This window comes from Pseudomassariella vexata (genome assembly GCF_002105095.1).
Source record: "Pseudomassariella vexata strain CBS 129021 chromosome Unknown BCR38scaffold_7, whole genome shotgun sequence".
Taxonomy (NCBI): Eukaryota; Fungi; Ascomycota; class Sordariomycetes; order Amphisphaeriales; family Pseudomassariaceae; genus Pseudomassariella; species Pseudomassariella vexata.
Window position 1 is genome coordinate 310353 of NW_024467962.1, and position 16495 is coordinate 326847.

General features: G+C 49.0%; 7 protein-coding genes across 7 annotated transcripts; 3 read left to right on the forward strand and 4 right to left on the reverse strand.

Moving 5' to 3' along the window:
- Nucleotides 1-1770: 1770 nt before the first annotated feature.
- Nucleotides 1771-2125, reverse strand: BCR38DRAFT_433413 (uncharacterized protein). The gene has a single exon (XM_040860248.1). It carries the CDS (start codon nucleotides 2081-2083, stop codon nucleotides 1874-1876), a length of 210 nt encoding a protein of 69 aa, XP_040715319.1. The 5' UTR covers nucleotides 2084-2125; the 3' UTR covers nucleotides 1771-1873.
- A 2937-nt stretch (nucleotides 2126-5062) lies between these two features.
- BCR38DRAFT_524053 (uncharacterized protein) lies at nucleotides 5063-6774 on the forward strand (the record flags this gene model as incomplete). The annotated part of the gene is made up of 2 exons (XM_040865284.1): nucleotides 5063-6124; nucleotides 6718-6774. The coding sequence occupies exons 1-2, from the start codon at nucleotides 5177-5179 to the stop codon at nucleotides 6772-6774; spliced, it is 1005 nt and encodes a 334-aa protein (XP_040715320.1). The 5' UTR covers nucleotides 5063-5176.
- Nucleotides 6775-7175: 401 nt separating this feature from the next.
- Nucleotides 7176-7670, reverse strand: BCR38DRAFT_433426 (uncharacterized protein; the record flags this gene model as incomplete). Its single annotated transcript, XM_040860249.1, has 1 exon — nucleotides 7176-7670. The coding sequence occupies one exon, from the start codon at nucleotides 7665-7667 to the stop codon at nucleotides 7413-7415; it is 255 nt and encodes an 84-aa protein (XP_040715321.1). The 3' UTR covers nucleotides 7176-7412.
- On the reverse strand, nucleotides 7484-7924 carry BCR38DRAFT_433429 (uncharacterized protein). The gene has a single exon (XM_040860250.1). It carries the CDS (start codon nucleotides 7880-7882, stop codon nucleotides 7673-7675), a length of 210 nt encoding a protein of 69 aa, XP_040715322.1. The 5' UTR covers nucleotides 7883-7924; the 3' UTR covers nucleotides 7484-7672.
- Nucleotides 7925-8251: 327 nt separating this feature from the next.
- On the reverse strand, nucleotides 8252-9905 carry BCR38DRAFT_202302 (uncharacterized protein; the record flags this gene model as incomplete). The annotated part of the gene is made up of 2 exons (XM_040854107.1): nucleotides 8252-8825; nucleotides 8884-9905. 2 exons carry the CDS (start codon nucleotides 9900-9902, stop codon nucleotides 8576-8578), a joined length of 1269 nt encoding a protein of 422 aa, XP_040715323.1. The 3' UTR covers nucleotides 8252-8575.
- Nucleotides 9906-10073: 168 nt separating this feature from the next.
- BCR38DRAFT_433435 (uncharacterized protein) lies at nucleotides 10074-13095 on the forward strand. Its single transcript, XM_040860251.1, has 4 exons — nucleotides 10074-10380; nucleotides 10437-10927; nucleotides 10974-12237; nucleotides 12303-13095. The coding sequence occupies exons 1-4, from the start codon at nucleotides 10135-10137 to the stop codon at nucleotides 12942-12944; spliced, it is 2643 nt and encodes an 880-aa protein (XP_040715324.1). The 5' UTR covers nucleotides 10074-10134; the 3' UTR covers nucleotides 12945-13095.
- Nucleotides 13096-13679: 584 nt separating this feature from the next.
- BCR38DRAFT_474488 (uncharacterized protein) lies at nucleotides 13680-14558 on the forward strand (the record flags this gene model as incomplete). Its single annotated transcript, XM_040862971.1, has 1 exon — nucleotides 13680-14558. The coding sequence occupies one exon, from the start codon at nucleotides 13680-13682 to the stop codon at nucleotides 14538-14540; it is 861 nt and encodes a 286-aa protein (XP_040715325.1). The 3' UTR covers nucleotides 14541-14558.
- Nucleotides 14559-16495: the final 1937 nt, after the last annotated feature.

Here is a 16495-nt window from a genome sequence, read left to right on the forward strand (position 1 = left end):
TTGGTACAGCCCATGCTATATTTGCTTATTATTACACGAATCAACCACATTAACTTGCCGAAAAGACTCCAAGAAAAGCTTCTAGAACTTAGGGATACGCAAATTGGCTTCTGCAACACTCAGGTCGGCATGGATGGGTATCTCCCAGATATGAATCGACCCAACTTGGGACGCAAATTTTCCCTAATGATTGACTGCGAGATAGTATTGGCTACTAGCTTTCTATTGGGGGTCACTCTTTTGGCCTTAGCCGCTTTGTTTCTGTGCTTCAGGGCCACGTGCTTGTCCATGTCGGCAAGCTTTTAGTTGGACAATATGGGCCCTGTGGGCCATGTGGGTCCTATACTTGCCACTATCGCCACCTAGAACGGCGACCATCCCCACATACCTCTATTACGAGAAATGTGGCAAGGATAGAACATTCCCTACTTATCTATATGCTTCTACAACTTGTCTGAATTAATCAGCAAGTCTACCATTCATTGACTATATAAGAAACCTTTTGTTTCCATACATAGACCCTCGAAGAGAGGACCAGAGTTAGCTACAATACATACAGGTTAGGCATATGTGCCCTCCTTTTGCTCCTTCAACGGGAACATCAAATCCAAGTCTTTTGCTGTATGCAGTACGTCACGATGTCATGATATCACGAAGCATATGCCTGGAGTCTTCGACCATGATCACCTGGACCTTCCCCGCGAACTTATCCGTAGGTTTCACCAAATAATTAACTGTCAATTTTTGGCAAGGCATCTTCTCAGTGTGATAGTTGCAAGTGCTGACCTCTGTCACAGAGCAGCTGAACGCAGCCAAGGCCGCCTCAATACGGTTCTTCACAGCGGTCTCTGTAGCTCGGTGGAGAAGCTTTTCGTAGTTTCAGTCTTTAAGAAATATTAACACTTATCATTGCTGTTCATAAGTTGAATTGGGATGGCATAAGGAATACGATCAACCCCTTCATAAAGACAACTTTGAGAACTGCCGCTGAGTTAAAGGAAGTCTACTCTCTTTGACTGGTGGTATTATGGAACTCTCTTACTATATCTTTCAACCCTAGCGATTTGTTTATCATGATGTTCGGGGGCTTCTGGCAGACTGCAAATACTGTAAAAATTGCTGATGCACCAAAGTCCAGCAGCAAATCAATCAACAGGAGTCAGATTTGGACCGAGGAATTTAATAATGCCACAATGACAGTAACGTGAATGTACACCGAGCTGGCCATGACACTGTTGCAGGATCACGTGTTGAATAATCACGTGACCTGAGTGCATTAAAGCTATATCTCTGCGAAAGATGCATCGCGAGAAAACATTTACTTTTTCAATCACATATACTTCGATTTAACACCTTTTCTGCAACAGACACCGAGCTGGCCACTTTCATGCGCCAACGCGGCCGGCCAACTTAATGTTTGATTTTCTCAACAACCAATTATGGCAAAGTCATACAACGAAGCAGACTTAATGCTAGCCCTTCAATCTCTCAAAAATGATCAAAAACTTAGTCTCCGACAAGCGGCAAAAACGTACCAAGTCCCCCGAAGCACCCTCCAAACGCGTAAAAACGCGCAAAAACGCGCCCGAGGCGCTGTGGTATTTGCAACGGGACTGGGCATAATGCGCGAACTTGTAAGATCGCATTGCCATCTTCTGGAGAGGAAGATTCAGAGTAGTTTCAATTGATTTACGGCGTTGTGGTTTTACTATCGTAAAATTTCTATGCGAGGTTATGTAAGGGTGGCCAGCTCGGTGTACATTCACGTTATAAGGAAAATTCAAGACCAACAAGTTGAGTAATAACGGGTTAACCAGAACACAAGTAAAGAAAGTCCAACAGCTCATAGTTACAGAGCAAAAGGACATGCATTCTAGATGCTCCAATCTTCCATGATGGCTTGAGTCGACAGAGTATTTGGATGCTCTGGCCCTAGGACTCGTTGCTGAGCCTGCGCACAGCCCTGCATTAACACTAAAGCATCTGCCTGTCGACCTTGAGCTTTCCAAGTTAAAGCGAGGTTGGCCATGCTCGTAAGTGTATCGGGATGGTCCGCCCCGAGCTTCGTCTTGCGAGTCTCCATCACCTGCACCTCCAGCTCCTCGGCCTCCTCCCACCGGCCCTGGTTCCAAAACGTCGACGCTAGGTTGGCCATGCTCGTAAGTGTAGAGGGATGGTCCGCCCCGAGCTTCGTCTTGCGAGTCTCCATCACCTGCACCTCCAGCTCCTCGGCCTCCTCCCACCGGCCTTCACTATAAAAAACCCTACTCAACGTGCTCCGTATAAAATCATGTTGCCTCTCCGAATCTGCACCATCATTACCGCAAATTTCGGAAATATGTGGGAGATGCACTATCAAATGTCGACGGAACTCGGGCTGGCGTTCGTCCTCGCTAAGTTGTTGGCACGCTGCTAGTATAAACACTATATACCACCAACCCCATCCTCGAGTTTGTTCGCTTTGTAGTGCCCGCCACTGAACCAGCCTGTGCATGATGACGCCACGCCATTCACCGTCCACAAGCTGCAGCAGGCTATAGCGGAGCAGTACGTCGCGGCTCTGCCGGTATAGGAAACTGTCCCATTCACCGCTTTTAGATAAGAAAAGTTTTCGAAGCTCTGTAGGTATTCCTTCGACGAGCTCATCATCGACGAAAGCGCAGCCAAGAGCTGCTAGTCGAAACATCTCATCCTGAACAATAGTGCCCTTGAAATGTGCAAGAAACGTTAAAAGCAAATTAGGCTGTAGTATTGGGTTCTCTCTCGTAATTCTTTGGAGTGTCGTGTCCCATACCGTCCATACTGTCTTCTCCGTTGGCAAAAGTCCCCGAAAACTATCCGTTTGCAAGAGCTCGTCGCAATGCGTGTCGTAGTCTGCTAGATACTGCGTCAGAGCACCCTCACGATCAGGGTCGTTGCCAATATAGGCGCCTGCAAGGTCAATAGCAAGTGCTAGGTATCCAAGCTTTTGCGCCATCTTATCGCAGCTGTTTTGGATTTTTCCGGGTGCTGAGACTACATCCAGCTCGAGATGTTGGAGAAGAAGTCTCCTTCCTTCTAGCGGCGACATGATATCGACTTTAAGCTGCTCGCACCCCCCGAAAACTAGCTTTTGGCTCAAGGTGTTCTGACTAGTAATAATAATTTTTCCTCTTCCCCCTTTTGGCATTATCTTCTGAATTCCCCAGCGGAGGTCATCGGCATTATCAACGATACACAGCCATTCATCATCCGGCTCCATTCTGTCGCGGAGCCATCGGAGCACCGCCTGGACAGCCTCCGCATCAGCGAGAGCAGAGCCTTGCCTCTTATTCTGCTCTTCTGGGAGACCCAGCTCTGCAGCACATCTTTTGAAGCTCGATCGGACCGCCTCCTCATCTGTCGCATCAATCCACAAAATTGGGTTATAACGATCTCGATAATGTTCCGCGTACTTTAGCGCCAGCTGGGATTTACCAGCACCACCTAGTCCGTGAATGGTAACCCCATACGGAACACTTGCTTTCTCATGTCGTATCTGCAGCTTTTCCTCAAGTTGTTTCCATAACTCGTCTCGCTGGGTAAACGTTGATACGGTCTCGAGCGGGACGGCGTAGTGGTGCTTTACCGACCGAGCTGAAGATGCCGTGATGTTGCGAAGCTTCGATAGGATCATCTTATAGCTTTCGTTTCTCGAACCAAACTTGTTAAGCCCAGAGTGGTCCACGGACAGGCCGATGTTTTCAACATGTGGTCCATCATACGTTGCAGATGACTCACGAACACACTAGATCTCCTGTTAGAATGCTTTCTTCAGCTTAGTAACCTACTTACGAATTGTTGCCATTGGATGAACCATAGTCGAAGAAGTTGCGTCGATCGTTGCTCAAAAAAGTTGAACACCCATAAATCATGTCGAACGATACTGAAAAATGTCCTGTGCAAGTCTAGCAATGAAGTCGAATCGTACTCTATTTCGGCTAGGATTGAAGGGTTGGAACCGCGCGGCTGGAGAGCTCGCGCCGCCAGCCGTCCCCATACACTGAAGCTAGACCCACGATGCGGCGTACCTAAGAAGAGGATCGCTTTGATATGTTCGGTAACGTGGCTTGGGCCTCGATGTGCATAGCTTTGAACAAGTGCCTACTATGGTCAGATTTCGCGACTAGAGAAGAGCATTTGCCCACTTACCTGCTTGATCACTAGACCCCCATAACTGTATCCCACGAAAATCAGGTCCCGGCTTCGCTCCTGGAGGCCGGGCCGTCAGCAGCAATCCAAAGTCGTATACATTGTCATTACTCACCTGCTCGGACTCCCGGATCTGCTTGATGTGCTCAAGGAGAACATGGGCAAGATGCGAGAGCCGCGTGTGTATTGCATCCCTCTTCCAGTATGAATCATAGTTATAGAAGAACATGCGGATATCTCGGGTCGCTGTATGCAAATCGTTGGGAAGGAAGTCGCTAACCCAGGTCACATACCGCTCACTATCCGGCAGGGCTTCTTCGGGTGCATCAGACCTCGCTCGCCACGTCGTGTCGGGGTTAGATCCAAGGCCATGGACGAAAACGATACTAGGCGTGTCAGAAATGTTCCAATTAACTAGCGAGGAATCACGCCTACTCTATCCCTCCGGCACGGACAGGTGAATTATGCGGCCCTGCCGGGACGAGCCCAAATCTCGATTTTGGGGCTTGACGGGGGTCGACCCGGGTCGGAATCTTCTTCGTGAGCTGGTCATAGAGGAACGCGATCATAAGGAGAGAGACGACAAGGTACGTGATCATGTCATAGAATAATGCCATTGAGAGGAAGAGGATGGAGAAAATCGCAGTTGTTTCTTTAGATCCGTCGGCCCCACTTCACTAGAGGGGTCGATCCGGTCAATTGTTGTAAAGGACCAGGTGGGAACAGAGGAGCAGATACGCATAAAATGTACAGAAACAGTTTGTCGATAATCGTGCGATGCAGTTGCAGTACATTAAAGCAAAGTGTAGTACTGTCACTCATTGTTCTCGATGTCGAGGCTGTACCGGCTGCAGCTGACCTGTTGTAGCCTAAGGCAGCCACATACCCGGCGCCGTCCGAGGTGTTGCCGCTTCGTGCCTTGTCGAACACCAATGGGCTCGAAATGCAAGGCACCTGCTGCTCACACCCTTACGTTCGCCAACCTCGCTATCGTGCCTGATACACGATGGCTATTTCTACAGGCTCTCAGGCTCCGTTCCCGCAGTCATGTGCTCCGAACAAAGAACTTTTGAAGCCTTCTGATATCAGCATACCAACCCCTACACATCTACATGAGAACGATGCACATTATATAACACATATACCTGGAGATCCCGCAGTTAATCTTCTACTCGACGAAGTCCGCGACTATTTGTCCAATCAACTGGAAACTCCACTCCTGGACGAACTTTACGATCATCTTTGGCTAGTTGCCAGGAAATCCGGCCAAAACATTGACGCGCTCCATAGGCAAAGAGTCAAGGGCCGAAGCATTGTCCCTGCGGAAGACCCTAGACTTCATCTCGTCTGGGGCGGCGACAAAATCTACATAAAGCCCATTCCAGTTTTCCTCCTCGACCATGATTTTTGGACTATGTATCTACACCCTAGGATGGGGGAAACTTCTGCGCCGTATTCCCAAGGACTTTCCCAAGCTGCTACTTCAGCCTTCGACCGCTCGGTTGCACTAGGGTTTTTGCGGTCATATGCGTTGCTCGTACCGCATCGCCTCGACTTCATGTTGGCAAAGGAGTCTTATCTGATCCCTGAGGATGTCGACTGGCTCCTGTGGTCAAGTTTCATCCGCCACTTTCGCTACCTCGGAGACGAGTGCGTTGCAAAGCGGTACCACTATGGACAGCTACGTCTCTCGCGACTGAACTGGGCCGTCCGAATATTTCGTCCCCAGCACACCAGCACGATCTGGTTCTACGAAATTTCTCATTGGTCTCACGCCGATTTCGTGGCGAGAGCGATCCTGACTTTGCTGTTCGTGTTTGCCAGTGTTTCCCTCGCTCTTTCGTCGATGCAAGTTGCTCTCTCTGTGCCAGGAGATGAGCCATGGCCTCAAGGACTCAGCGAATCTGGAAAACGAGATATGCAACGGGCATTTTGGATGTTCTCCGTTGTCGTGGTACTATTTTGGGTAGTGGTTTGCACCCTCCTCATTGGCATCCCACTTATCGGCTTGATTTGGCAAGTTTTATGGGGGTATAGAAATCAGGAAAGGAAATGAAACACAGACGCATCTTAACGCTTTACGGATTTTGAGGTGACTAACGCCGTCCTGTCTCATCATGTTTGCGCCTGAGTAGGCTCGATATATGGGACAGTGAGAGGTCTGGAAGTCGATGGCTCTGAGTGGCCATGTAGCTAGCTATTCGGCGACGGATTAGGAGTATTAGCGTTAAGCTATAGTAAAGGTTGAAAATCCCCTTCGTTAGTAATTACTAGAATAGCCTACGTATTTGTAGGTATTGCTTGTTCGTTTGGTCTTCGGCTAAGAGCATCTACTCTTCTGTTTTCGTTACCTTTGTAATAGATAATCTTAAAGTTAACGTGAATGTACACCGAGCTGGCCATGACACCGAGCTGGCCACTTTCATGCGCCAACGCGACCGGCCAACTTAATCTTTGATTTTCTCAACAACTAATTATGGCAAAGTCATACAACCAAGCAGACTTAATACTAGCCCTTCAAGCTCTCAAAACTGACCAAAAACTTAGTCTCCGACAAGCGGCAAAAACGTACCAAGTCCCCCGAAGCACCCTCCAAACGCGTAAAAACGGCGGCTCGCCCTCATACGGGCCGAGTGCGCTGAGCTTCGAGAGGCAAATAAGATGCTAAGCCGGCGCCAGAGGACTAAAAAAATGCAATTACGGGAAGGAGAATCACTTATTTTCCAAGAAGGACAGGACCTACGGGACTCTAGGGAGTTGGCGACGCAGATACAGCAAGAAGAGCGCCGAAATGGTGGTCGCGCAAAGCGTGTTGAAACGCGCCCGAGGCGCTGTGGTATTTGCAACGGGACTGGGCATAATGCGCGAACTTGTAAGATCGCATTGCCATCTTCTGGAGAGGAAGATTCAGAGTAGTTTCAATTGATTTACGGCGTTGTGGTTTTACTATCTTAAAAATTCTATGCGAGGTTATGTAAGGGTGGCCAGCTCGGTGTACATTCACGTTAGAAGTACTGTCATTAGGTATCTGCCAACATTTTGGCTGCAGCAAGTCTGCAATGCAGGGTCACCAAGAAGCCTGGACGAGATACTATCTCAAGGGTACCTAGGCACCGGTACCCCTATGATGATTAATGTGTTTACGTATCATGGTACGTGGTCCAAGCATATCATGCTAGCAGCTAATAAAAACACCAGCAAATAGACACTCTAGATATCAGGGGACTTAGCCCTTCAAATAGCTACTGCACTAAGGAGAAACTGTGCCGACTCACAGGATATGAATGTGCCAGTGACGTGTAATAAATATATGGTCTGATTAAGGTGATGTGGTCACCATCTAAACCGAGCCGGTGTTGAATCTCAACGCCCGAGAAAATGCACGATAAATGTAGGCTATAAGGAAAATTCAAGACCAACAAGTTGAGTAATAACGGGTTAACCAGAACACAAGTAAAGAAAGTCCAACAGCTCATAATTACAGAGCAAAAGGACATGCATTCTAGATGCTCCAATCTTCTATGATGGCTTGAGTCGACAGAGTATTTGGATGCTCTGGCCCAAGGACTCGTTGCTGAGCCTGCGCACAGCCCTGTATTAACACTAAAGCATCTGCCTGTCGACCTTGAGCTTTCCAAGTTAAAGCGAGGTTGGCCATGCTCGTAAGTGTATCGGGATGGTCCGCCCCGAGCTTCGTCTTGCGAGTCTCCATCACCTGCAAAAACAGCTCCTCGGCTTCTTTCCACCGGCCCTGGTTCAGGTACCTCGACGACAGATTGGCCATGCTCATCAAGGTATCAGGATGATCCACCCCAAGCTCTTTTTTTCTTTTCTCTATCACCTGTATCTCCAACTCCTCTGTCTCCTCCAACCGACCCTGACGCCTGTAAGTCGACGGTAGGTTGGGCATGATTGTGTGAGGGTCTACGCTAGTAGGATCATAGGGCTCATATGGTTCATCTGCCAACAAGCCGTCTTGCAATTTGATTGATCTGAGAGATGACTTGATCGAAGCAATGCCTTGGAGCTTTGACGAAGCATCTTATGAGGAGTCGTCAAAGTAGTTGTTTTTGGCGAAGTAATCAAGCTCATCCTCTTTGTAGGTCTGTTCCGGCATGGAATGGTCGGCCTCATCGAAATCAGACAGCTGCAGCTGTCCAATCTCAGGTAACGGTAATTCCGTTAACCACCGCTCGATCCGCTCCGTGTTCTCCACGCTTTCTGTCAGACTATAAGTACCAACTGGTTTGTTCAGATCGGGAGTAGTTGTTTGGGTCCATGGAAAGGCTAGGAGAGCAAAATCGAATGCATGTTGCAATACATGGTTGACGATTTCGGGAGAGTCTTGCGGCCCATTCGATACGCATAATGGACATGATTGTATCCCTGTGCGGTGCACTGTGGACTAGGAGAGGATTGTCGAGAGCGAGCCTTCCCGGATCTCTTGTTGATGATCCGTTTGCAAATGAATCACAATTCCTTCCATTTCGGTGAAGATCAAGTCCCTTTCGTCGCATAGAGGACACTGCCACTGGGGCTTATGGTCCCTCCTGATGTGAGTCTCCCATTCTTTTCGTGTACTGAAAATAACGGCGGGTTTGGGGCAGTCAATGGCGATGCAAGTGTAGGGACGTAAATCCTCAATCAGATGTTGCCTTCGTGCTATCAGTGAGAATCATGCTTGGAGAGGATAGTAAGCGATATAAGTCTTACCTCCATTTCTTCGGGTCCAGGACTTCATCAATAGGCAGAGACTGGCAACAGCAAGGACACTTGCATATGAGGGAACCAGGTGGGGTCTTGGGTGGTTTTGGGAAGTCAGTAGCACCAGAAATGAAAGTAATTTGTGACTTGACTGCCTCTGGAAGATGCCTTGAAACCGGCGTATATTGCAGTGTTCCTTCAGCTGTGGAAGCAGTTGAGAAGCCGGTGATAGTTGGCGCAAGGTGCTCTCTGGCTTTGAGGGACGACATACGCGTGGGATTCCCGAATTCATTCCGTCTCTGCATCTGGGTTTCGCCCTGAGTGGAAGGGTTACTGAAAATTCGATTCAAATGAGGTGGCTGCTCCATGTAGCTGGCCTCGGATCTCATGGACCGTTTTTGCGCCACGCTGAAGCTATGTCTTCGCCTGAGATTGGCTTCGATGAGGCGATTTTGGACATGGTTCAACTTGGAGAAGTCGAGGTCATCCGGATTGCGTCCATCCTCAGAAGGATGCAAGAGTATCATGCACTCGAGGTGCCTTCTGAAGTTTCGATGCTCAGAAGGGTCAAATGTTCGCTCCGTCCTCCTAGTCCGGGATGCCTTTCCTGTCCATCGGATTGCCACCCCGATCATTTCCAGGTTCTTGATTGCCGAGTCGACATTGCGGACAGCTTCCTCCGTGCCATTACCACTCTTAGCACATCTTATATATCCGATCAAAAAGTCTTGAAGCATCGCCAAGAGGTTCTTCACCAGCTGAAGGTCATCCGCCCGCCCCTTTAACCTAGAATCAAGCGAGGCCCCAGGTTTGGCTGTAGCGCCGACGCCGTCTGTCCAGAGGTTGAAATCAGCCAACCTATTCTCCGACCACTCATTTCCTTTTAGGGACTCTAAGCTCAATAACTGATGGAATACTGAAGTGCAGTCTCTTGCCAGATCCGCAATAGACCTGTCGGCAGATTCTGGCGTCGATGCCTCGACCGACGGCGCCATGTTTGGTCCGTCTGTCAGAGTAAGGTTGTCCATAAGGCTGTGAATGCCGAGCTACATCTCGCTGTTCGAAATTGGGATGCCCTTTATCCGATAGCTGGAGCCCCCATGTTCGGCATCTCCGACTTAATTGAACCTGTCATTGGGCAAGACTCGAGAGCGGGGTGTCCTCCTGTCCTCCGCCACCCGTAATCTGCAGCCGAACTACTTCACCATTTCCGTCTACTTCCAAATTTGATTATGCCTATGAACTGCCCTTAATTGCGACATGCCCGCCGAGGAAGCTTGCCATTTGTTGGCGTCATGTGCCAGAGAGATCTCCAAGGTCGTTTTCAGGGTCATCAGACCTTACCAGAAACGAGTGTCCGTGAGCCACATTCGCGTCGCAGCCGAGATTGGGACACAGTTACACTTGTTCCATTCATATGTCGATTCACTTCCCCCCTACTGGATTGACCATGATATCGAGCAGCTCTGTAAGAGAGTACTTGAGGAACTAGTGACGATTTGCACCGTGAGTCAGATGCCCACCCAACTTGGTGAAGTTAATAATTGAATGTCCACCGTCAGTGGCCGCAGCCTTCCAAAGCATTACCTGGTGTCCACGTCCAGCAATGTTTTTTAACGCTCCTTCATCTTCTTCAAGAAAGCCGCCAACGGAAAATAGAAGCATCTATCAACGAATTCTTCACCGGACAACAGAACTATCGCCTCATAGAAGCCTTCAACGACCTTTGCCTCGAGCTTTACCACAAATTAGTTAAGAGTGGCGACGACGATGATGGTGATGCTAACTTCCCCCCCGAAGAATTTGAGAACAACGGTCCCAAAATTCAACCTACTTTCACGAAAGAAGTCTTCAACGTTCTTCAGCGGCACATGGAATGCGAGCCCAGTTTGCACGAAGCATCTGGAGGGATTTCGCTGGCCAAACCCCAACGACACCCAGTGAGATTAAGTCTATCTGAAGACGCAGATGATGTGGCCTCGTTTGAATTCTTCATTTCTAATTGGGACATGAAGATATGGCAACAAATCCGATTTGAAATACACACCTCAAAGTAAATTGCCGTTTATATCATTAAGATCACAGCTAACTCGCAAAAGGCGGCCAGAAAGTCACCATTTCCACCAGTCCAAGCTACTCCACCCCGGAGCAATTTGTACCCTTTGGGAGAAGCAGTTCTCTTCAGCCTTTTTGTGGGTCGACTCCAGACTTGGTCTCTATCAGCTGCGCGGATCCAACATACCATATCGGACCCAATTATCTGGACCGGGACAGCGCTTGTCATATGTATTGCGCAACTATACACTCACTCCTAAGGACACGGTCATATTAGCGTATGCGATAGCAAGGGCTTACTGGCAAGCCTACAACTCGGAACTTATGCGGACCAGGTGGACCAGCGACACAATCTGGTTTTTGCCCGAGGAACAAAACAGCAGACCGTCAAACGAATTACCCCTAAGAGCTTACCTGGCTCTCCCATTTGGAATTCCCGATGATCCGGCACATGATACTCTTGAGCATGATCTGCTGAACCACAAATTCCCACGCATCTTTGCTATAGGGGTTATACTGCTACAGATTGGCCGAGGCGAGCCTTTCTGTACGCCCAAACGAAGCGATGGGATCACACAGGCAAATCAAGACCACTGGATCGCCAGCCGCGAATTAAGACGACTACAGGATACGAAATGGAAGGGCTTCTCAAGCAAGAAGGTTTTCGATCGGGCTGTTGAATACTGCCTAGACAGCGGAAATTTCGTTTCGCAGTCGAGCCAGCCACATTGTCCTCCAATCGATGCAACGAATAGCGCAGATACTCAGAAGGGTCTAAGAATTAGAATGAAAGCATTCTACAGACATGTTGTCCTTCCCCTGCACTGGATGGCGAAAAAGGGCTTCGGAAATTATACCCAAGAGGTCCAATACATCCGCGAGAAAGCAACCAATACCCCACCCACCGAAGAACCGCATCTACGTCAGGGGCAACTCCAGGCGTTATTTCATAGTGGAAAATCAGTTACTTCCAGGAAATGGCTTCAAGATATGAATCTTATCAGCGCAGATGTGGAAAGGAAACGGCGTCAGAGGGGGTTGAGAAACCCCATCCGAGTCGCGATTATAGATACGGGCCTCAACCCGGATTTGCCGTTCTTCCGTGAGAACGATAGCAGACGGCAATCCATCACTTACAGGAAAGATTTTGTAGACCCTGGAGCTTCTTCTACATTGTCAGATAGTTTTGGCCATGGTACTCTCATGGTAAGACTCATCATGGAGTGCGCTCCCATGGCAGAGATCATTGTAGCTCGCGTTTCCAGAAGTACAAAGGATCTCCAAAAGAACAAAAGCAAAATTTCAGAGGTACGTAGCAAGCGATACCTCCTTAAACAAAATCGCTACTTGCTAACCTCAGCGATCTCTACCAGGCCATTCTATGGGCCGGGCTTGAATGCCAAGCCGACATCGTATCGATGTCGTTCGGACTAGCCCAGGACGAAAACAGCATCAGCAGAGCGATCCAGAAGGTACAGGAGGATCGCCACAGAGCCGCCATTTTTCTCTCCAGCGCCGGGAACTCGCCTGGAGAGGAGGAGAGCTTTCTAGCTCGCCATCCCTCGGTCATTTCCATCTTCGCAGCTAATTGCTATGGCACCTTCTCTGAAGCAAACGCCATCCAGCCAAGAGACGGGCCGGTTGTTCTCGGAACCTTCGGCGACGATCTCCCAATGAATATCCCAGACGAATTTCGCGAGCAGTACCCTAAGAGCGAAGTCTGTCAGCCGGGATCATCTATCGCCACGGCCGTTGCGGCAGGCATCAGCGCCACCATGCTTGCATACGCCGACGTCCTTGTCGACATGCATAGTGACCAGATTTCCAAACGGGTCTTTCAACGGCTGCGGGAGTCCAAAGGCATGGAGGCCCTTCTCCACAAGATGGCGCAGGAGAAACCGCACCGGCGGCGGTTTGTCAACCCGATTGCGTTTTGGTCGGGCAAGCCAAATGACTGGTCCAGGTACTCTGCTATTGCGGATTGCATGTGGGATTATGACAAAAAGTACCCGTAATTAACTTCTTGACCGGCTGGGGTGATTGTATCGTGGTAACGTCATGACATTGTGAAAGTAATAAGAAGATCATGTATAGATATAATCCATACTCAAGCCAACGTCGGGACATACGTAGCATCGAGAACCAAGCTAATAATGTTAAATACACTTCCCATAACCTAAGCTATATTAGTGGCTAATTTTGAAAGAGAAGAAACATCTTAATATCTTCTGTGCTGCCCCATTGAAACTAGAGTATAGTAAGTCATCAAACAGCGGTCCTCTGGTGTCGGCAAGGCGGCTAGAGCGTTACATGATTCCAGCACTTGATGCCACAGTACAACTATATTATGAGGAAATTGATGACTGATTACAATTTACGTCTTAGAAAATTGAATTCAGGACGGTGTTGAATATTGCGCTAAATGAGCATTCCAAAGACATGTACAGTTTTCAAGTCCAGGTACTCATGTCTAAGACTCAGTGTCCGAGCATTCGGTTGTCTTGCTGCGAGGAAATGACGCATCGGGCACCGATTGGACAACGATGATGTGCGGCTGCTTTCTGCATCAGCTTCCCCCAACACTTCTCAAGAGCACAAGGCTGAACATCTAAGATGAACCTTTCTTTGCTTCATCATTTTCAACTCCAGTATTTCACCCACTATATCTCAAGTCTGACACCCCAACCCCAAAAGGCCGGAGCCAATTACCAGTCCAACCCCATCCACATCCACATCACTGAGCCCCAAAAATGGCTAAGAACAAAATATGGTTCCTCCCTCCCGACTTCACGTTCCTACCCGACGGCGAACTAGCACTGGGCACCATCATCCCCTCCCCCGACCGACCAACCCGCACCCTCGACCAATTGACCTCAGAATACCATCCGGAAATCCCCATCCCAGAGATCAAGACCCAAGTCGAGCGATACCACGCCCACTCCGAGCGAAGCAGCCGCTCCTTCGGCGGCGAGCTCTTCGCTCGCTTCCCGAGCTTAGCCTCGGCCGAGGTGAGGGCCGATGTAAGCCGGTCTACGAACCGGATGTTCGGGAACGCAGACCACGAGGTCCGGACCTTCGCGTCCGGGTTCCGGCCCGAGTCGTTAAAGGCCATCACCGCCTTGCCCGCGGTGAAGAAGCACATCCTCTCCGGCAGGTTCGGGAAAAGGCCCGTCTATATTATATCTGGCCTCCGCGTAGCGCGGGACGCGTTTACGGTTACGGACGATTTGGAATCGAGCATGTCGATGGAAATAGGGGCGTCGGGGATGGTGCCGGCAGGAATGGTACCGGTGGAAGCTGGGGGAGGGGTTCGTTGGGCTGTGGGAAGGGAGAACGGGAACAGTTATGAGACGGCACCGGGGGTGGTGTTTGCGTATAGGTTGCATGTGATACGGCAAAGGAGGGATAGTGAGGTGGAGTCGGAATTGTTTACGCATCGGAATGCGTTCCTTACGGGTGATGGGGAGGATGACGATGAGGAATCGGGCGAGGAAATGGAGTTTGTTAAAGTGTCGGCGGCGCAGGTGGAGGAGGATTTGGATGTCGACGTCGAGTTTGAGGAACGTTCGATTGGGGATGAGGCTTATATTGTGTTTAAAAAAGAACGATAGGTTCAGCGCCTTGTACACCGATGTTATGATAAGCAGATTTAGCAATTAACAGGAAGAGATCCACAGCCTATTCTCTGCGAACCATTAATGATGACCCGTCCTAAACCCCAGCCGACTACGGTATGAGACCCTGTTGTATCTGCGGAAGAACGTGTCCAACTAAGTACAGGATATTCAATTGCCAATAACATTCAAACCATCGAGAGAGAATTACAATAATAAAATAAATATTCAGACGATGGAAAATGAGAAAGAAGCATTCTAAGATCAGCCGTGTTATTCCAGTAAAGCTGTCACAAGAGCCAAAACCGAAAGGGGGACATGCAGCGCCCGACATAAAGCAAATGCTTGGCAAGAAAATCAAAGCAAATTCAGGTAAAGCAAAGCCAAGATACCTCGCCTATATATTTGCAAATACAAACGGTATGGTCCGATTTATTTGATTTACTGGTATTCAAGAGTCCGTCAAGCCTTGGGGTTTCCAGCCGGTAGGAGCTCTATCGGCTTTACTAGAACAAGCTGGACCAAATGCGACCACGGTTAGCAACAACTTCGCAGTGGAGGGGGGTAAGATGAAGTTGTCCCTGACGAGGCTTATAAGTGGGACATGGACTCTAGTAGAGTAAGCTGGACTTACCAAGACCTCGTAGACTTAAACTTGCTAGAACTATATAGGAATTGTTGCGCTGAGCGAATTAAACCGCTCGATAGCCCTCGAACCGTTTCTTTGAACGATATAAAAACGGTCCGAATGACTTTGTATATATTATGAGTATAGTATGGCGAAGTTGGTATAGCTTATATGGTGATGCGTGTGCAGATGGAGGGTAAAGGGTGTGTATTGGTGTGACACCTGTTACCTGGACAATGAGCAGCGGCCCCCAGTATGGGTTGTCCACACCGTATGCACCTGCACTTTCTCTCTTTTTCAGTTTAGTACTTTATTTATCGACAGATATAGACTGATATCGCAACTTTTATTCGTACGCGTAGTACCTTTGCCTCGTCACAATTGGGAAAGCTGAGTTGGCCAGCCAGCTGGCTGACGCCCTTGCAGCCCTATCTTATCTACTCTAAAGGATAGCGTGACCCTTTGGGCTCAAGTACAGTATCATGTGGGCTAGTAGCATTATCTGTAGCTATAGGGTCGGCTAGCTAATATCGATTAGGCTGTATTGCTAACACAGATATAAATCAAACCGCAAACCGGACTAGCTTTATTTACGTTATGTCGGGCCCCGCGCACAAGATGAGAAGGTGATACAGCCGTGCGGAAGAAATTCGTCCGCTGAATCGCCCGGTCAGGCCCCAAGCCTGTCTTTCTTTTCGGAATACGCTCTACGACTTCCGGCGACGTGCCGCGCCCTTGGCACCCCGGTGACATATCGTTAATGCCAACCAGTGCTTGTGGACCTTGGTAGATTGGGTGTTTGTTTTGACAAAAATGCAGTCTGAGTCGGTGTCGGCTGTCGTGGGTATAAGGTCCGGGGCTTGAACATCATCCATGATTGTTTTACGTACATAGTAGTGCAACATACAGCACTGACCGGGAAGGATCATGGGGTAATTGTCCCACCGCTGCCACAAGCCTCAGTCACGTGCGCCGAAATCGTGGAGAGCTCTAAATGACCACAATCTTGCATGTTATCGAGCCGAACCTGTGACATAGCGTTCTGCGTGGGGCGATTGGCTTTTACAGCGGCTGGTGCTGTTGTGACATGGCACTGGCAAGATTTTCATGAGCAAGTGACTTTGTCGTCGTAGCTGGCATTGCCCAGCGGCGTGGAAGAGCACAGTGGAGCAAAGCCCAAATAGCTCGCAACCAACCGGTCATGGAATATGCCTGCATTTCGTCCGGGAGTTTTTATCTCAAGCCGCATCAAGCCGCACTGGCATGTCAATGATCGACCAGATATGTACATCAGAGAGGGCAGGAGGGCGAGAATATGCTTGGC

Coding starts and splice junctions, on each gene's coding strand:
- BCR38DRAFT_433413 (XM_040860248.1), bottom strand. CDS start 2,083: ATGGAGACTCGCAAGACGAAGCTCGGGGCGGACCATCCCGATACACTT.
- BCR38DRAFT_433429 (XM_040860250.1), bottom strand. CDS start 7,882: ATGGAGACTCGCAAGACGAAGCTCGGGGCGGACCATCCCGATACACTT.
- BCR38DRAFT_433435 (XM_040860251.1), top strand. CDS start 10,135: ATGCCCGCCGAGGAAGCTTGCCATTTGTTGGCGTCATGTGCCAGAGAG. Junction 10,381..10,436: donor AACTAGTGACGATTTGCACC/GTGAGTCAGATG, acceptor GTCCACCGTCAG/TGGCCGCAGCCTTCCAAAGC. Junction 12,238..12,302: donor ACAAAAGCAAAATTTCAGAG/GTACGTAGCAAG, acceptor GATCTCTACCAG/GCCATTCTATGGGCCGGGCT.